We start from the raw sequence: 18651 nt of genomic DNA, 5'->3' as shown, positions 1-18651 counted from the left end.
CCCCCCCCCACCACTCACAGTTTTCGACAAGCCAGGCGAAAGAACCATTTTTTTTGTGGTACTGTCAAACCCTTTTTTTTTTTTCCTTCGGGACCTGGCAACACTGCAGGTCATTCTTACTCTTCCCTCTAGTCGCTTAGTTATACAACGTCTCTCTACTCCTGAAGATGTGATACACCATCACGAAAATTTGAATTTTTTCTTTGTCCGGTGAGTGTTTCCTCTCTCCTCTTTCACTTTTTATTTAGCCCTTGTAGCCCTCTTTCCTTTTATCCTATATATATATTATTGTGTAGAATAGATCTTATTGCATAGTGATGGTTTGTGTGCAAAGGAATCAAAAATCAAATACGTGCATTGAGGTGTCATTGTTTCGATTCGACGTATAGTAAGAAGGACGTGGCATAAACAGTGGGAACATTTTGGAATTGTTATTGCACTTCGATTTAGGCCATGCATTGTTTATCCCTGATATTGGGAGAATTTCCAAATTATGTTTTATTTCACCTTGATTGGTGATTATCAATTTTTCAAAGATACTTTGCAAAATATTATCACCCACCGTGTTTATTTAGAACTTAATGATAATGTCACTATTTAGTTTAACGTGATTAGTATTTTGTATATTATTCTACACAAAATATTCACTATTTTTGCCTAAGAAAATTATTGAGTTTTAAAGCAACATAAATTTATCATGTATATAGTTTACATATTAAATTTTCCTTTCCCATGAGCTTCGCCTCATCAGTATTTCCTTTGAAAATGTAAGGGTATCTAAGAAACTAACAAACATCATTGAATGATTACAAGATAAACATATTTACCAAAAGTGGTTCTGATGTTTACAAACTACTTCCTTATTTTTAAATTGATTTAAATAAGTTTTTTTTTTACTTACATGATTTAAATCTTGATTTTAATTATGATGTAAATTAAATTACCTGCAAGGTTCACAATCTCAACTCGATTAGCAATCTATACCTTACCTTACAGACACAGCTTGATAGCTGGAATGAGGAAATCAGAAAAGCAGGAATGAAATTCAGTGCAGAAAAGAGCGAGGTGCTAATAACAACAAGAAACAGAGCCAGAAAGGAACCAAGAATAAAGATGGACACGGAAGAGTTGAGGGTAGTGGAGAGCTTCAAATGTCTAGTAAGCATAATTGAGTGAGAGAAGTGGAAGAATAGATGAGGAGGTAAACAGAAGAGGACAAATGGGTGGTTGACTACATCGAAGCTTTTGAAGATTAATATGGAACAGGGATGTACCTATGAAATGCAAGAAGGTAATATATAATTACGTACGAAGCAGACTTGGACAATGACAGAGAGACAAAAGAAAGGCAGTGGAGATGAAAGTTTTAAGGAGTAAGGGGAAGACTAAAAGGGATAGAATAAGGAATGAGGAGATCCAACAGACAGGGGGGTAGAGGTGAAGCTTCAGGACAGGATAGATCAGACACAGTGGGATTGTTCGGACACATGAAGAGGATGGATGCAGAAAGACTGCCAGTAAGAGCTTACAATGCACAAGGAGTGGGAATAAGGCCAAGGGGGAGATCAAGATGTCGGTGGAAAGAGCACAAAGCGGACAACTGTGTGTGTTAAGAGAAGAAAACGAGATTGTAACACCGTGGAAAGAGAGGAATGGTGGAAGACCAGGAAAAAAATGGAGACTTGACTTCTATGCCAACCCAGCTAGAGGCAGGAAACGGCGAAGGATGATGATGACCTTACCTGGTATACACTGTTGGAGGTCTTGTTCTTTCTGATGCCGAATTCCATTCTTCTCTTTCAGACAACAACAGTGGTCTTTTCTGAAACAAAATAATTACATTTTCTTTTATATTATTAAAACAGAAAAAACTGTGTTCAAGAAGTTACAGTACATGAAACATTAAATATCATATTTACTCATGTATAATTATAACACCATTAAGCCTTGTTTCCATGATATAAAAACTAAATATGCTGACTAAGGCAGAAATTTATTTTATTATAAATGAATGAGATGAAGACATCAATGTTTAGCTTAGATGTGAAAAGTATGTTCCCGAGCATCAAGAGGGGACACGTTTTGGACATTATTAAAAAGAGGATGGGAAAAAAAATTATTGGAGAATGGGATAGTGAAAGGGTAGTGAAGGCGCTGGTAACCATCTGGAATAACGATTACAGTATAATGGGGGATAAAATAATTTTAATGAGTGAAGGACTGAATATAGGTTCTAGCCTAAGCCCAGCATTGGCTGAATTGGTTATGAATGAATGGGAAAAGAAAGTGAAAGAAAAAGGATGTGACAAAATGATTCTGTTTTGCAGATATGTGGACGACTGTTTTGGCATATGGAAGGGAACGAAGAGGCAGCTCGACATATTTGCCAAATAAATACAAGATGAAGGAAAAGGGATATTATTGGAACTCGAAATAGAAGAAGAAGACAAGATTAGCTGCCTAGATATATTGATGAAAAGGAAGACAGGACAAGAAATTGAAATCGCTTGGCATCAGAAAAAGTGTGCAGCAGGGGTATTCTGCCACAAAAGAAGTGATTTAAGTGAGGTGACAAAAAGAAATTTTATAAAGAATATGGAGGACAGAATCAAGAAAATATGCATGAAAGAATGTGAAAAAGAAGGCAAAATAAATTGCCTATGGAAACAGCTGGAAAAGAATGGCTATGAGAAGGAGGATAGACTGGACATAAAGAGAAGAAGGAAGAAAAGTGGCAGGGGAGAATTGGAAGAGAAAGAAAAAGAAAGGAGGTTTGGAATAAGGAGTATGGGGAAACCACAGAAAAGATATGCAAAGTGCTTAGAAAAGCGGGCATTAAAACTTACAGGAAGGGAGGGAGAAGCATCTTCTTAAGACTAGCGAAGAATGCAAACAAGAAAAAGAAAAACAGAAGAGGAAGGGATTATATACGAAGTGAAATGTAAAGAATGTCAGAGTGTGTACATAGGAGAAACAAAAAAGAGGCTGAAAGACAGGTTGAAACAACATAGGGATGATGTACAACTTAAGAGAGAGAGAGAAATGCGATATATAAACACATGAGAGAAACAGGACATGACATATAGCGGGATGAGGCTAAGCAGATAGGAAGGGAGAAGAGAATACTAGTGAGAAAATTGAAGAACACAATGAACTGGAATGGGGGACTGAAGTTAAACAAAGAATGGAAGAAGGTGTTAGAAAGAGTGGAAATGACAAAAGAGAAAGAGGAGAGAAAGAAGAAGAATGAAGGAAATAGAGCATGAGACATGAGATAAAGAGTCCAGCGACATTCTCTTTCAGGTGAAAGTACAGTTGACAAGGGAAAGCCACCTGCTAGATTGTTCCAGAACTACTTTCTAATAGTCTGGAGGGGAGTATTTTTGTGTATATATATCGTCCTGTTGTGTACCTGGTTACATTTGTCTGAAGAAGACCTTGCTAGAAGGTTGAAACGTTGCGTTTAGTTATGTTTTATAATAAAATAAATTTCTGCCTTGGTCAGCATATTTAGTTTTTATATCCAGTAAAATGCGCAATTTTTTTTAAAAAAAATTTGCTTCCAAAAACTGTGGTGCGTATTATGCACGAAATAATTCAGACAGCCAACATAAAACCATACAGGGTCATTCATGATTTTGGAGACTTGCATTGATTTTTCATCCTTACGGAACCCTATCATGTTATATATCGTTGTAAAGCTTAAATCCTGAAGTTTCTGAGTGGCTCGTATAAATGTTACATTAGTCACTGAAAAAGTTTATATTTTGAAGTTCTTTTAGAAAAAGTAAAGAAGGAATGAGCAAAACCACGCATAAAAGTTTGAAGTCCATTTCACACGATTTTTCACTCTTTGTAATGTAATGTTCTGCAACACCAAGATAAGCTGTGCAACTATGGCGGAATTCGAGCATGCACCTTCCGTCACATGGAATGCATATCAGCAGTATTTGTTGGGCGAGAAATAATAGAAAATAACTTCCTGAGCACTGCAAATCCATAACGTAATTTTGATCTCACTTTCTACTATTACAAAATAAATAAAGTAGTTAAAAAGTGAAAGCTTTGGTATGCTAAACACAATGGAGGGAGAGGGGGGAGGTGGCATGGGTTGGAGACATTGTTTACACAAGAAGATATTTTCCTCTTGGTCCACATAGCAACAGATGACTCACAGAATAGGTATGATGTCATTCACTCTTGATCAGCATAGCAACAGCTTTACGACCTACAACTAAGAAAGCCATTTCTTGAAACTGGATTCTACTGTGCATTATATACGAGATATAATTATTTGTAACTTTTACCCATCAAAAACCAGGGTGCACATTATACATGCGTAAATATGGTACTCACTTTTCTAGTTAATAAGCTGGCAGGTTTTGCACGTGCAGACACACACTGTATATTAGTCAAATATGACAACTTTCTTGTAAAATCCACACACAACATTACAAATACAGTGGAACCCCAATTTTACGTTCCTCAATTTTATATTTTTCCACATTAGACATTCAATCTTGATTGTCCCAACAAAGCAAAATGTTATAAAATTTTACATATTCCCACATTTTAAGCTTTGTCAGCTTGGTCCCCTGAAAAACGTAAACTTGAGGTTCCACTGTAATATTGAGATGTTCATTAATTCCCATACAGGTAGTTACAATATTTAAAAAGCCTTGGCCAAACACAAAATCCATTTTTGCCACAAAACTGGAACAACATTACCGAAAATTGTGCATTTTGGTTAAGTACCGCTGCATTTGAAAAGTAAATGTGGGAGAGATTTTCTCATATCAGACTACAAAAGGGACTAACCAGCTTCTGTGATCCTGAAGCACAATTTTCACACACAGACACACTGTACCTTGGCTGTTATTGTTACAGAAGGGTCAGGATTTGACAAAAGCAAGAAAACAGGCAGGAAAATTGCATGCTTCAGATGGTTAAGTGCAATATTTTTTAAATCAAATTGATTGCATAATTTTTATTTCTCTTGTAGTCTACGGTTATTACAAGCATAAAAACACAGTTTTTCGTTGTGATGTTTCAGGAGAACACATGCTCCCTTCATCAGACATTTATTTTTAGTTTGACTAAAGATACAGTTAAAACAATGGTTAACAATTCTTTAAATAAAAAAGAGAATCCGTTATACAATGGATGTTGTCAATGTTACATTGTTGTAATATAGCAAGAAACTGCGAAAAACAAGCAGTCTGTTTTATTTTAATTTCAGATAAAAATTCTTGATCACATTTTTTTATTAAAAAAATATTATGAATTCCAAATATCATCATGCAATTCAAAATCACCATTGCTTTCACAGAGTTTCTTGATGTTTTCTGTTACATTAAATTTCAAAGAAGGTGGCTTACTCCACTTACGAAAAAGAAAACTCCATAGTGGGTCTATGTTACCATTTTCATTATTTAATTTATTACAGTGTTCTTCTGCAATGAACAAAGCTTCCCAGACATTCATATCTATGTTTCCAGTTACTATTTTTATAACCCTTCTCTTTTTATTCAAATGCTTCTCTTCCATGATGTGAGCTGACAAAACTGTTCTTGGGATTAGATTTATAATGTCTAAATCGTGGTCGTGCCATCTTATTGCCATTTTCCTTGCTGTTTGCCCTACATAATCCTTTGAACATGAACAACTTATATTATATATTCCTGTAATTTCCATCTGGTAGAGATTTTCTCATTCTGTATTCATTAAATGTACGTTCCAAACTTCTTGGTGATCTAAAAACAATTTTGAAAGTAAATCTTCTAAAAAAAATTGCAATTTTATGTGAGAATCCCTTGTGGAATGGAATGCAAACAAATTTCTAATTAACAGATTTCTCATCTTTGTCCATGTTTCTCTTCTCCTTTAGTTTTCTTGAGAGTTTTTTTTTTATTTGATTTATTCTGTTAGTGTGAAAGTAATTTTATTTTGCAAAATGAAAAGCCTTTCTTCCTCATTTTTGATATCCTTATTATTAGAACTTAGTCTTTGTGCTCTCAGGAAAAAAATTAAAAATATGTTACCCATTGCTTTACGAGAATGTTCTGAATTGGTATGGATGTATTTTTCCCCTGCTAGTCTTTTCTTATAGACTAATGTTTGAATTGTTGTGTCAGTTGCCTTAATTTTCAGATCAAGAAAAGAAATTACATTGATATTCATGAGTTCACAAGTGAATTTTATGTGAGGATGTGATTCATTTAACAATTTAAATACGTCCATGATGATGTTCTCATTTTTAGCAATAATTAGCACATCATCTACATATCTGATTTGGTGTATGATATCCGCACCTATCTGATGAACAATCTGAGATTCTATGTAATGAAGGTAAATGCTGGAGATGATTCCGGATACTGGGTTTCCCATTGATAGACCATTACTTTGCTGATAGATTTTGCCATCAAATATGAAGTAATTGTAATTTACACATACAGTAAACCATCGAACCATTTCCCATTATTCTACCGGGTTAACCTTCATCTTAATAAGCCATCAGTGTAATGCATCTGAGGCACCTTCTCTTGGGACACTAGGATATAAATTTTCAACATCAAAACTTGCAATACGATACTCCTTATTCAAAACTATATTTTTTTTACTTTCTGTTTCACTTCATATGCATTTTTAACACTGAATGGTGTTTGTTGTTTAATTATAGCAAGCCTTTCAACTAAATATTCAGATAGTTTGTACGCAGGATGTGTGAAAGTTGCAATGATGGGCCATATTGGAGTTCCCTGTTTGTGAGATTTTGGTAATCCAAAGGCGATTGGCAAGGTTGAATTTTTGACAATGAGTTTCTTCTTCACTTCTCTTGGTATCGTGATACTGCTTTCAATTATTTTAGTTAAAGGGTTTTGAGTGTTTTCTGTGAAATTGTTTAATTTGAAACATTCTTCCATTTTTTCTTTATAGTCCTTAATTTGGATGAGGACAGTTTTATTTTGCTTGTCCGATTTTATTAAGAAAATGTTGTTTTCTCTCAACCAGATGCTCTTGATGAACGGTTAAGTTTTGAATGCAACAAAAGAAATAACAGAGGTCCAAATTACACAGAACGGGAGAAAAAGCATATAAGGTTGGGGGAAAAAGTTTGTAGTTTCAAGATCTGGTTGAGAGAAAACAACATTTTCTTGGCAACGTCTATTGTATAACGGATTCTCTTTTTTATTTAAAAAATTCTTAACCATTGTTATAACTGTATCTTTAGTCAAACTAAAAATAAATGTCTGATGAAGGGAGCATGTTTTCTCATGTTTTCACAACGAAAAACTGTGTTTTTATGCTTGTAATAACCGTAGACTACAAGAGAAATAATTCTAGAATGCAAGCAATACGTACATACAAGAAAAACTATTGACTGCATAGATATGACAATTAAAAAAAAAAAAAACATGTAAAAATACTTACTGGGTGAGGTGGGCTCTTCGAAATAGAATTTGTATTGAATGGTCTCCTCAAAGCCCCTCTCTGAATAGGACTTGTAGTGAATGGTCTCCTCAAAGCCCCTCTCTGAATAGGACTGGATGCAGTAGGTTCGTGTACTGGCTGCTTAACCCACTTGTAGGGGCCATTCTCCCTAGTATTTGGTGCGTATGTGTGTATAGGTACATTTGGATAAACATAGGATGAATGAACAGTGAAATTCTCCATTTTTGACTGAACAGGTACATTTGGACAAGGGTAGGATGAACAGATAGTGAAATTTTCCATTGTTGACTGAACAGGTACATTTTGACAAAGGTAGGATGGATGAACAGTGAAATTTTCCATTGCACCTGGAAGAAAATCCAGTATTCAATAGAAATTTCTACAAACATGAAAACAGGTTAACTAGCATGTCATGTGACGTTTATCACTGTAGGTGTCTGTACTGTGTACTCAACTGCATTGATTCAAGGATGTGCTGACAATGATAAAACTGCTCATCCATTAATTTATTTATTGATACTCAAAAGAAGAATACTGATTCAAAATATAGAGGGTCAGAATAACACACATAGGCCAAAAGTCAGAACACACTTTGCTGTGAACATTGTAATTGATCTTCCTTTAAAGCAGCAGAATGAATATAAAAAAAATTAAGAAGTTATGTCTAAGGTGTTGTCCTTGTGTCGTTATAAATATGTACATGAACTCATGGTATTCATATCAACACCACAAAAGAATATACCTCACATCTGCATATCAAGTATGTACTGCTATGAGATTTAAACTTATACTAATAAAAAAAAAATTCACAGATCCCGCTCCTCTACCTGTTCAGGATTAAATGTAAAATTTTCTGTGAAGAACATGACTAATTTGTTCACATCGTGATTTTTAAATGTAGCCAGATGGGTCTTACTTAGAGAGAAATTTATTTAACAAAAAAAAACAGAATAAAAATAGTAACAAAACTGCACAATTCTGGACTCCCTCACAGACTAATTTGGAGCTGTGGTGGTATAGTTAGTAGAGCATCTGACTGCCATGTGATTCCTAGGGTGGGTGATCCAAGGTGGGAATTTTTCTGACAGTGTCCTTGCATAAAGTGGCTCTGGGGTTCACCTAGCCTCAATGAAATGGGTACCTGGGAGGTGGAGCATGGTGCTGATCACATCATCTCTAACATGGCCAAGATCAATAGAATGTATAAAACCCTATACCCTCATCCCCCCTATATATGCCTTAGAACTTTACCTAACAGGCTAATTAAATACCAGTGGTATCAATGACAGAAAATATCATAGAATCTCATTTACCAATATTTTTCTGGTGCTTTGGTCTTTCTTTGGGTCTGCCAAAAAGCCATGGAACGTTTTTACAGTTTAATTATTCCTGAAATTATGCAAAATTTGAACTTTCCATTCAATTTGCACCGATGTTGTGTGGGAAAAAATCTATTTCGAAATTACATAAGTAATTTAATATCCTGACGTGTTTGTTGAATATTTTATAGCAAACTCTGGTAAACTGGTGCTTACAATTGTAGTGGAATACAACTCATCTACCTAATATTTATAAATATTCTGAACAATTGTTACAATTTCCAGGCACCAGTATCAGTGGGAATTGATAAAAGTATGGATGTTAGTTCAAATATCTTTTGAGTTTCCAATTCTGGCAAAAAGTAGTAATAATAATATTTCCATAACTTTTCCACATTTTTCAGATTGGTGGGAATCCTGTAAATATCACAAATTTATACCATGCATATTTATATGAGAAGAAAATTAATATCAAATATATATGTTTGTAATAATATTTACAAATAGTCTAAAGTGCACTCATGGACCTCTCTTGATCCTAACGGGGAGTGAATAAAGATTCTAAAATCATATTTGTTGCACCGACAATGGGGGGGGGGATGTTTTTTCACTTAAGACCATCACAATCTTGCTGAAATTGATACCACTTACCAGCTTGTATTTCTTTGTCACACGTGTTAACATCCTTGTAGTGTGTGTTCTTAGTCGTTATGCTCAGTTCCCCGTTCTTCGTCCTTCGCACGGTGACATTTCCCTTCGTGATTTGTTTTAGTGGTGGTTTGGTCTGGAATGAAAGAAGAACTAATGGAAATAACACAAGAGGACAGTTTCAACAGAGCATACAAGTCTTTATCTATGTCCTATTCATGGTTCACTCTCGTTTTGGCAAAAACAATTGCACACATCCTTAATCATACCATTTACGGACATGTTCTTTTCAAATATTTTACTACACATTACACTGTGAAACATTGATTTTACATTTTCCCTCAATATACGTCCAATCTTCACAGTTTCAACATAGCAAAGTGTTATACAATATTTTTTTCTTCTACATTTCAATTTTTTATTCACCTTGGTCCTCTGGTTTGCTTTGCTTTATTTTACTTCACTTTTTGTGCTGGTTTTGGCTAATTTGCACTTTATTTTACTTCACTTTTTGTGCTGGTTTTGGCTAATTTGCAAAGATAGGATGAGTGATATGATGAATGGACACTCACAAACATCCATGCCCAGGTTGGGATTCGAACCCGGGACCCCTGGCATCGTAGCATGGCAAACCGCTCCACCACGAGGGGGAGCTTTGTCCTCTGGTAAAATGAAGGTTTCACTGTATATATTTTATATATTTGGATAATGCTTTTCAGACATTGCAAAATATATCCTCTCCTCCCAATGGTAAATTACAATTTTAAAAACAATGTAAACACGTGAATCACTAGATCACGTACAGTCACTTAGAAATAATAAACCCAATGACATTTGGTATGACCACAGAATATTTGATTATTTGGCTGCTAGAAATTAGAATTTTCCTCCTGCCAAATTGAAACATGTTTAAATAAATTTGGATTTTCCAATCTTGTGAGCTAAAAATTTATTGGGTGTATCAGCACGTTTGACTGTTCTCACCACATGATAAAAGGTGAATACCTTTATCCAAAATCCAGGAAGAAAATAGGAAGATTAAAACAAACAGTAATGATATGAAAGTTTGTGGTCAAAAATGATGTACACGATGAATACAATAAAGTAGTAAATGTCTGTCCAAGAATCACCAGGCACCGATGCATGTCTTGAAACTTGTTCCACATTTCTTCTCTAAGCAATTCTTTCTGCTACATTGAAAGTTCCATCTGGTGGAAGGTGGACCAGAACATCATCTGCATCGGCTGCTTCGTTGCCCATGGAGTTTGGGGACTTCTGCACAGTAATACAAGCTGATGTAAGATGCAATGCACTATAAGGTGCTGGTTCAGAGATTCCAGAATTTGGAATACATTAAGCAAATCAGTGCATAAGAGAGGGTTACCACTCATTTTCCAAACAAAGTTCCCCAAATTGTGAGTTAAACTTTGCATGTTCAAACAAAACAAGTTTATTCAATAATGTTGGTAAATAAATTACAAAAATTCAAAAAAATTATTTTCATGCAATATAGCCAGCCCACCCCCCCCCCAAAAAAAAGAAATAGGGAGGGAAAATTGAAATGTGTTTCAGTTTCCAATCCTGGCAAAAAAAAAAAAAAATATTTCCCCAACTTTTGAACGTCTTCCAGGCAATACAATACTACAGGATGACATAAAATTTTGCCATGAAAATGAAACATACAGAATGTAAAAAAACCCATGTGCCTCAAAGTGACGACGATTTGAACCCATCTGCATAAAACGTGGTAAAATATGGTGTGGTGGTGACCCTCTGTACCAGGGTGTATAAAAATCATGATTTTTTATAGAAAGGCTTCTTTCTAGCAAATGGTCCTGTAAAATATTTGAACAATTTGATTAAAGCAAATAAAAAATATACGTAAACATACATTTTTCTGTTTCTGATCCCGTAACTACTATTGAAATGTTTGTTGAGTTTGTTAATGAAACTAATAATAATTTCAGTAACTTTTCTTCCAGTGAAACTAAAACATTCTGGATGTACTCTATAATTGTAACCTAAAATATTAACTTAAATATTTTAATAGTCTTTGCACCTGAATTTTGGAGATTTTTTGAATCATAGTTCAAAAAATATCAGCTGCAATGTTTATTTACAGTTTACTGATAGCTATTGAGATTATTTATGGTTTAACATGATTAGTATCTTGTATATTTTTCTACACAAAATGTTTACTATGTTTGCACATAAAACTATTGAATTTTACATCAAGAGAAATCCTGTGTTTACATTTCCTTCGTATAAGCTTCACACCATCAGTACATATTTTATTTTCCTATCTTAGAACCTAATAATCACCATTAAATGATTACAAGAGTCATGTACTTTCACCAAAAGTGTTTCTGATATCTACAAAATCCTTATGTACATTATTCTATAAACTACTAGTTGATTACCTGGCATTGCCCAGGTATTTATTTATCCCAATCTTGTATTAGACAGGAAAATAATGAATTCTAACTTTAGTGTAAAATGTAACTAATTTTAAATGTGATCGTGAATGTCACCAATTAGCTTAGCGACTACAAAAACTATGCATTCGACACTAATCTAGGTCATTTGTGGCATTTTATTTTTCACCCCCTCTCACCCCCCATGCTGATAGGTGATGAACTTGGGAGTTGAACCGCATTGGGAGTGTCACGAAAACTATGGATTCCATTCGCAACACAGCCTGAATGTTAGACAACCCATTGTGCGGATTGCATAGTCACGGATGTGTTTGTGCAGAGTTTAATATCGGTGGTTCTAGATTATTTTTACATGTCACCCCTTCCCACCCCAACCCTAGGGGTGTATTACCCCCACAGGATTAATTTCCAGATTGCCAGTGATATGTGTACCAAGTTTGGTTGAAATTGCTCCAGGCATTCGAGAGTTATGCCGGAACAAACAAATATACACACCCACATCCATTTTTCTAAATATAGATTTATTTACGGTGATTTAAATCAAACCACCCGCATCTGTACACCCTAGAACTGGAACATTTCATGGATTACAAATATTGTGTTTTATAAGAAAGTTTTCCCATTGCTTTAGCCTGTGGAGATATAAACAGTAAAGTATGAATTGTTTTATGTGATTCTATTTGTCAAGACTGTTCCATGTGTGTGGTACATGAATGTGGGGTTATGTATTATTATTTGCATTGTTAATGATAAAATGCTATTGCTTTGGTAAGATACAACTTATACAAGAATAGAATAATAGGCCTCCCCGATGGCATAGTGGTAACTTCGTCACCTTGTACTCAAGTGGTCCCACGTTCGATAGTCAGCGAAGGCACAGTGGTTGGGATTCTACTTAAAACTGTAGGTCCAGTCCCGATTAGCCTATGTGTGCATAAAGTGGACCTAAAACAACAATTCAATTCAATTATACAAGAATAGGAAATTTATTGGAAAGCATGTTTCCATCAAAAAGTGATCTTGCTGTGGAATGCATTTTGCTGATGGTGGTGTTATCATATGTGCAGATCAATATCGTATATGAGCATGATTGTAGTGCAGAATTGGGGTGTGCCTTTTGACCATGAAGCCATCAGACATCTTTAATGGCATAGTGGTACTGCAGTTACTTCATAATCAAGGATTACAGGTCTGATCCCTACTTACCTGATTATTTCTTGTGTGTAAGTTATTGAGCTTGAACCTTGCATCTGTTTGTTTTGCTATTTCTGCAAGCCTGTCTCTGGCGTCTTTAATTTTCTCACGTTTATGCTGGATAATTTTGAACCTGGCATCATTTTCTACGGTTTTCTGCACTCTGTAATTTGAAGAATGGTCCCATTTCCCTGTTTTCTGCACTCTGTAATTTGAAGATTTGTTCCATTGTCCTTGATAAGTTCTTCCTTGCGCCCATTGGCCCGGAAAATTTCTTCCTTGTCCCCTGAGAAAAGATAAATTAATGTTACACAATAATAGCATCAATTGAACCAATTAGCTAATACAGTGAAAATAACATTACATGCATTGGAAGACTTAATAATAATTATAGTAATCCATCTATTACACTACCACCTAACCCTTGCCATTAGCTGAAAGTCACCGGGCAGTTCCAAAGGCACCAGCAGTATTGTTACTAAGATGTCCAACCTTCCTTTGCTGTTATTAGAGCATTTACCCTTCAGGATAGGCTCGACACTAAGTTCTGGTAAACTGCTCGCGAAATTTGTTTCCACTCTTCTTGTAGCATGGTGAATAGCAGACGTATGTTTGTTGGTTGAGTGGGTCGCATGCAACTAACATTCTAGCTCTTCCCAAAGATGTTCGATTTAAAGTTCATTCGGAGCACAGGGTGGCTTTTGGCTATATAGTGTACATAATATTATCTATAGTGTATAGATAATATATGCATGACTACAGGAGGCAAAAATAAACAGAAAATAAAAACTTCACACAAAGCTGCACTTAGGATAGCAATAAAACTGCTATGGAAATAAAAGAAAAGTATGAAAGCAGAGGATAAGTATGAATGTTAACGTATGGGGAGCAACAGTATCTGGAAACTGTTCAATGAATAACTGTTTCACATGTTCTGTATACTTGTCACCTGCACGAAACAAGTGTTCAACCAAAAACACCCATTGCTCCTTTGTTAACATTCTAACACACATCTGTATTGCTCGGCATTCGACAGAACAATCACCAAACTTTGTGAACACCAAATGGCTGGAATATTGCACAATATACGCTTCTGTTGAGTTGAAGGTCAAAGTCTAGCCTTGTTTATTTCTGTGTCGGAAATTCGCATAGCATAATGTACACATTTCAATGACAAATGTGTGTGTCTCAATACTTTTCCCACAATAACAAGTACAGACATCCACTGCACGGTATAAAAGCTCACTGATATATATTAATAGAAAGCAAAAACTAAAAAAAGAACTTATACATAATAAAACCATTTCAACTATGTTGTAATTTATTAGTTTGCTACTTTATAAATAAATATATTTAAATATTTAGTGATTATTTATATGTAATAACATAATAAATATATATACAAGTATGTTTTCAATGATCTCGCATCCTGGGATGTACCATATTTTACTGTCGGGTCTTTTGTTTCTATCGCATTGTATTTACATTGCAGATGCAACAAACACAAATTCTGATTTTGAAGTGCATGTTCAAAATCCATGTCAGTGTTGGGGCTGATAACAATTCTGCCAAAATATCGGTACCTGTGCAAGCACTTTTACAAGTAATAATTTGATCAAACTGCGAGGAAATTTGCAATTAAGTCAAAAGACGATTTACAAGACACCTGCGCAATCCATGGGTGAACATTTGGTTCAACTTCAGCACAAAAACTGTAATTCCTTATGTATGTATATGTATGCATGTATACCTATAAGTTACAGGATTGATTTTTTTAAAATTTTGAAACAGTGATATTAAAATTTGGAAATTGGGTATTATTTAGTCACCTGATGTGTGTTGTGAATATACATGTCCTTAGAAGTGGCTCTGCGTAACCACCACCAGGTGGCATAGCTATATCTAGCAACACTGTTAGTTGCTTTGACTCATTTAGATGGAGTTACACAAGTGATGCGATGGATGCAGAGGGTTAGCACGCGAAAAATAATGTAGCATCAAAATAAAGATTTTCTCGCTTGATTTTATTCTCTGTAATAACTAATCGACCCATTTTTTTCACACGCCCCTTGATATTTTGCCATGGCAGGTGGTTGATTCTACCTTTGCCAACACACACACACGAGCACACAGACACAAATGACTAATTGGTTGTCTGCAAAAATATGAACCTCAATAAGTTAACTTTTTTTATTTAAAAATTTTAATTGATGCAACAGCTTGGGAAATACTTATGGTCATTGGAATTCTCTCATTGACTGCAATTATAATTTGGTTGTTTCAGTTTTTAATTTTCTTTCTGGTACATGAAAGCAAATATTTTGCCAGCTTTTTCTCATTAAACGACGCAAAGAATCCTACTTCCACGGGAAATTAATTTTTTTGTTGTATGACAGACAAAAGTTTACGACAGGTGGCCACACTTTTTTTTAGTTATGTACATATCACAAATTGAATTCCTGATGACATTCAAATCAAAATTATCAAGAGTCATATTACAAGTGTAATTGGCACCAAATATTGCTTTTCTTCATTTCACGATCGCAGAAATCAATTACTTTGCTGACAATTTCACGCGCTTCACTATGCACAGTAGCACTTTTCCTCCTTTCACCTGTCATAACTCTTACACCACCATGAAAACCACGAAAAAACTAAAAAACACACACACACTTCCACAAGAACATTGTGCACAGTGGAAGACTTCCTGCTACCTCAAAAATCTGCAAAGAGACCAATCTTCCAGTGTGCCTCTGCACTTCTTCACCCCTCGTTTGGGGATCTTCTCCTGAGCTGACTGCTATACTTCATTTGTGGAGTGCAGATGGTGCTAGAATTGATTTGTTTCAACATTCGTCTGGAGTGAATCGGTTTAGATTTATCTTGTGTGTTACGTTTTGATGACATTTCTGATGTCAAGTCAACAGAACGGAAAGAAAGAATACAGACAATGCTATATTGCATCAGAGACATTTTCCATGTCATGTCATGGACCATGGACATGTATTGCTAGGGGCCTTTTACCCACTGTGCCCTCACGAGAATTAAGTCAAATTTTTGTTTAATCGACCCATTTCAATGTTTTACGTAATGTAAAAGTGATTCTAGCATTAGGAAAGCACAAATAACGGAGATATCATTCCAAAGAATGATGCACTTAAGTTAAAACCTGTAATTTCGGAGAACTTTCGCAGCTTTTTGTTAGCAAAAATTTTTTGTGTGTACACTAAAATAGCGAAAGAACATGCCGAAAACAACTATCGGTAACAACTCATTATATCGGAGACACATTTCTTCATTTTTACAGAAGGAACTACTTACAGAAATGAGTTTCTCTAAGGTTTCCAACGTTCGTCGAACGTATTTTCTATCATCGTGGAATCTATTTCACCGGGAAATCATGTATTTTTCAAGAGAAATATCTCACCGACGCACAAGTGCCATTGCTTTCGCTACGTGAACAGGATGCTGTATACGTTTGATGACGTAACCCTCTGTCAGTATTTCCAACCCCCTTTTTTTAACTATGCTTGCCTAACCTAACCAAACCTAACCTTATCGGAAATGGTTCGTGGGGCTATCCGTGCATAATGTACAATTTGGACACGTGACTAACACGATAGCAGGTATTTTTCGGTGAAGAAGGTTGGAAACGCTGCATACCTACAACATTAGTCAACCTCTGCCCGCCATATTGTGTGTTTGGAAGCGAGAAAAAGGAATAACAAAAATGGAACAAGTTTACAATATCGGACCACTCTCCTATTTCTATGAAATTTCACCTACTCACTAATTGAGACCTCCCAATCACGAATCTGCATGTAATAATTGGCGGTCAAATATGGAAATGTAGAGAAAAACGAAATAAACTATATTTTCCTAACGTAACGTAACCCTACCGTAACAACAGCAGCTCTACAGAAGATGCCATTTTCCCAACATGAAGAAATCAGCATGCAATACACCATTGGCAAATTTACCTAATCAAACTAAATAATAATTTTTCATTGTATTTTTGCCAATGGAACCTAACCTAGTAGGCATTCCTCGTCTGTCCCGCCATTCGGTACTAGTTTACTATCCTTCGGACACATTTATTTATTTTTACAGAAGAAACTACTTACCGTAATAAGTTCCTGTAGCATTGTCGAACATCGGGAAAGTGTTTTGTGTGATGTGGGAATGTTTCATAGCAGAAATTCATGTTGTTCGTTGAAAATTAATTCTCAGACTGAGAATAGCTAGCCACACGAACCATTGGCGCGTAGATAGGTTAGTTCTGTTAGGTTAGGAAACATAGTTAAAATTTGGTGTCGTGTTAGTATCAGGATCTAGAAATTGGAAATAATTGCGAACCATTGGCGCTAGCCCTACGAAACATTGGTGCTAGCCTCACGAACCATTGGCACGTGGTTAGGTTAGTTCTGTTAGGCTAGGAAACATAGTTCAAATTTAATCAAAACAACGTTGATACACCTTCAGGAATGTTCCGCGAAGCAGATACGTAAGTACGAATGTCAAAAATTGATGAAACGAAAAAATTAGAGGTGTCCGAAGGATAGTAAATTTTTACCCTGCCATTCTTAGATGCTGAAGACAATGTAACTGAGAACGCACCAGTGTGGCAACGCTGGAGACAGCATAATGAATTGGGTCTCACTTATCGCACAATACTTGACCAACCTTGTGTTCTGACTTCAAGGCAGAAAACTTTTCAATTTTAGTGTGTTTAGTTCTCTTAGTGTAAATAATAATGTTTCACTGTATTTATGCTAATGGTACCTAACTTAACCTCGTAGGAATTCCTCGTGTGACGTCAGAACACAAGGTACGAAAACTGTTGTGCGACAAGAAAGGTTGTAGCGAATTGCGAAAGAAACATTGTTCTCAATTGCTTTGTATGGAGAATCATCGTGGTATTTAACAAGGTTATTCTACAACTTCTTCATGTTATTTTACGATTGCCATGCTCGACCGCCATGGGCGTCCGGAAGGGGGGGCCGCGGCCCCCCTGGAAAATGAAAGTCAACCAAAAAATATGTATTTCATACATATAATTTCATTTTAGCCACAATAATGTGTTATTTATTGCACGAACACCATAAATTCAAATTTAAGCATTGTTTTTAGGGAACAACACTATTTTTGGGGAAAATTTGCCTTCGTTTGCCTCCCCCTGGAAAAAAAATACCTTCCTTGCCCCTCCCTGGAAAAAATCATGCGGACGTCCATGCTGACCGCCAATTATTAGATGCAGCAGATTCATGATTAGGTCTCAATTAGTGAGTATGCTAAATTTCATAGAAATTGGTGAGTGGTCCGGTATTGTAAACTCATGCCCTAAAATCAACTGAAAACGTTCATAAACAACAATATCTTCATAAACCATGTAATATATTTCACTTTCTCTAGGGGGCACAGAAGGTCAAGGGTACCCATCTGTTTAGACAAATGTTCAGTGGTGTGTAAAATGAGAAAGTAAAATATTGGGTAAAACTATCAAAGCCAGGAAACTGATTTCTTCAAATTTACAGGAGAAAGTACTTATGGAATTGAGTTTCTGTGTAATTTCGGAAGGTCGTAGAAGTGTTTTCTTGCATTTT

The 18651-nt window shown here is 35.6% G+C and overlaps 1 protein-coding gene across 1 annotated transcript in view; it reads right to left on the bottom strand.

Annotated features, from left to right (window-relative positions):
- Window positions 1–18651, bottom strand: part of LOC145999029 (uncharacterized) — a 52569-nt gene that overhangs the window by 30764 nt on the left and 3154 nt on the right. Inside the window, exons 2-5 of the mRNA XM_083135930.1 lie at window positions 13061–13334; window positions 9423–9555; window positions 7432–7799; window positions 1743–1822 (exon numbers count right to left, since the gene is read on the bottom strand). Of these exons, the coding sequence (XP_082992056.1) occupies window positions 1743–1822; window positions 7432–7799; window positions 9423–9555; window positions 13061–13334 (855 nt within the window). The remainder of the gene's footprint in view (window positions 1–1742; window positions 1823–7431; window positions 7800–9422; window positions 9556–13060; window positions 13335–18651) is intronic.

This window comes from Lepisma saccharinum, chromosome 14 (assembly GCF_977018435.1).
Source record: "Lepisma saccharinum chromosome 14, izLepSacc3.1, whole genome shotgun sequence".
Lineage (NCBI taxonomy): Eukaryota > Metazoa > Arthropoda > Insecta > Zygentoma > Lepismatidae > Lepisma > Lepisma saccharinum.
This window is presented reverse-complemented; position numbering and strand designations above follow the sequence as displayed.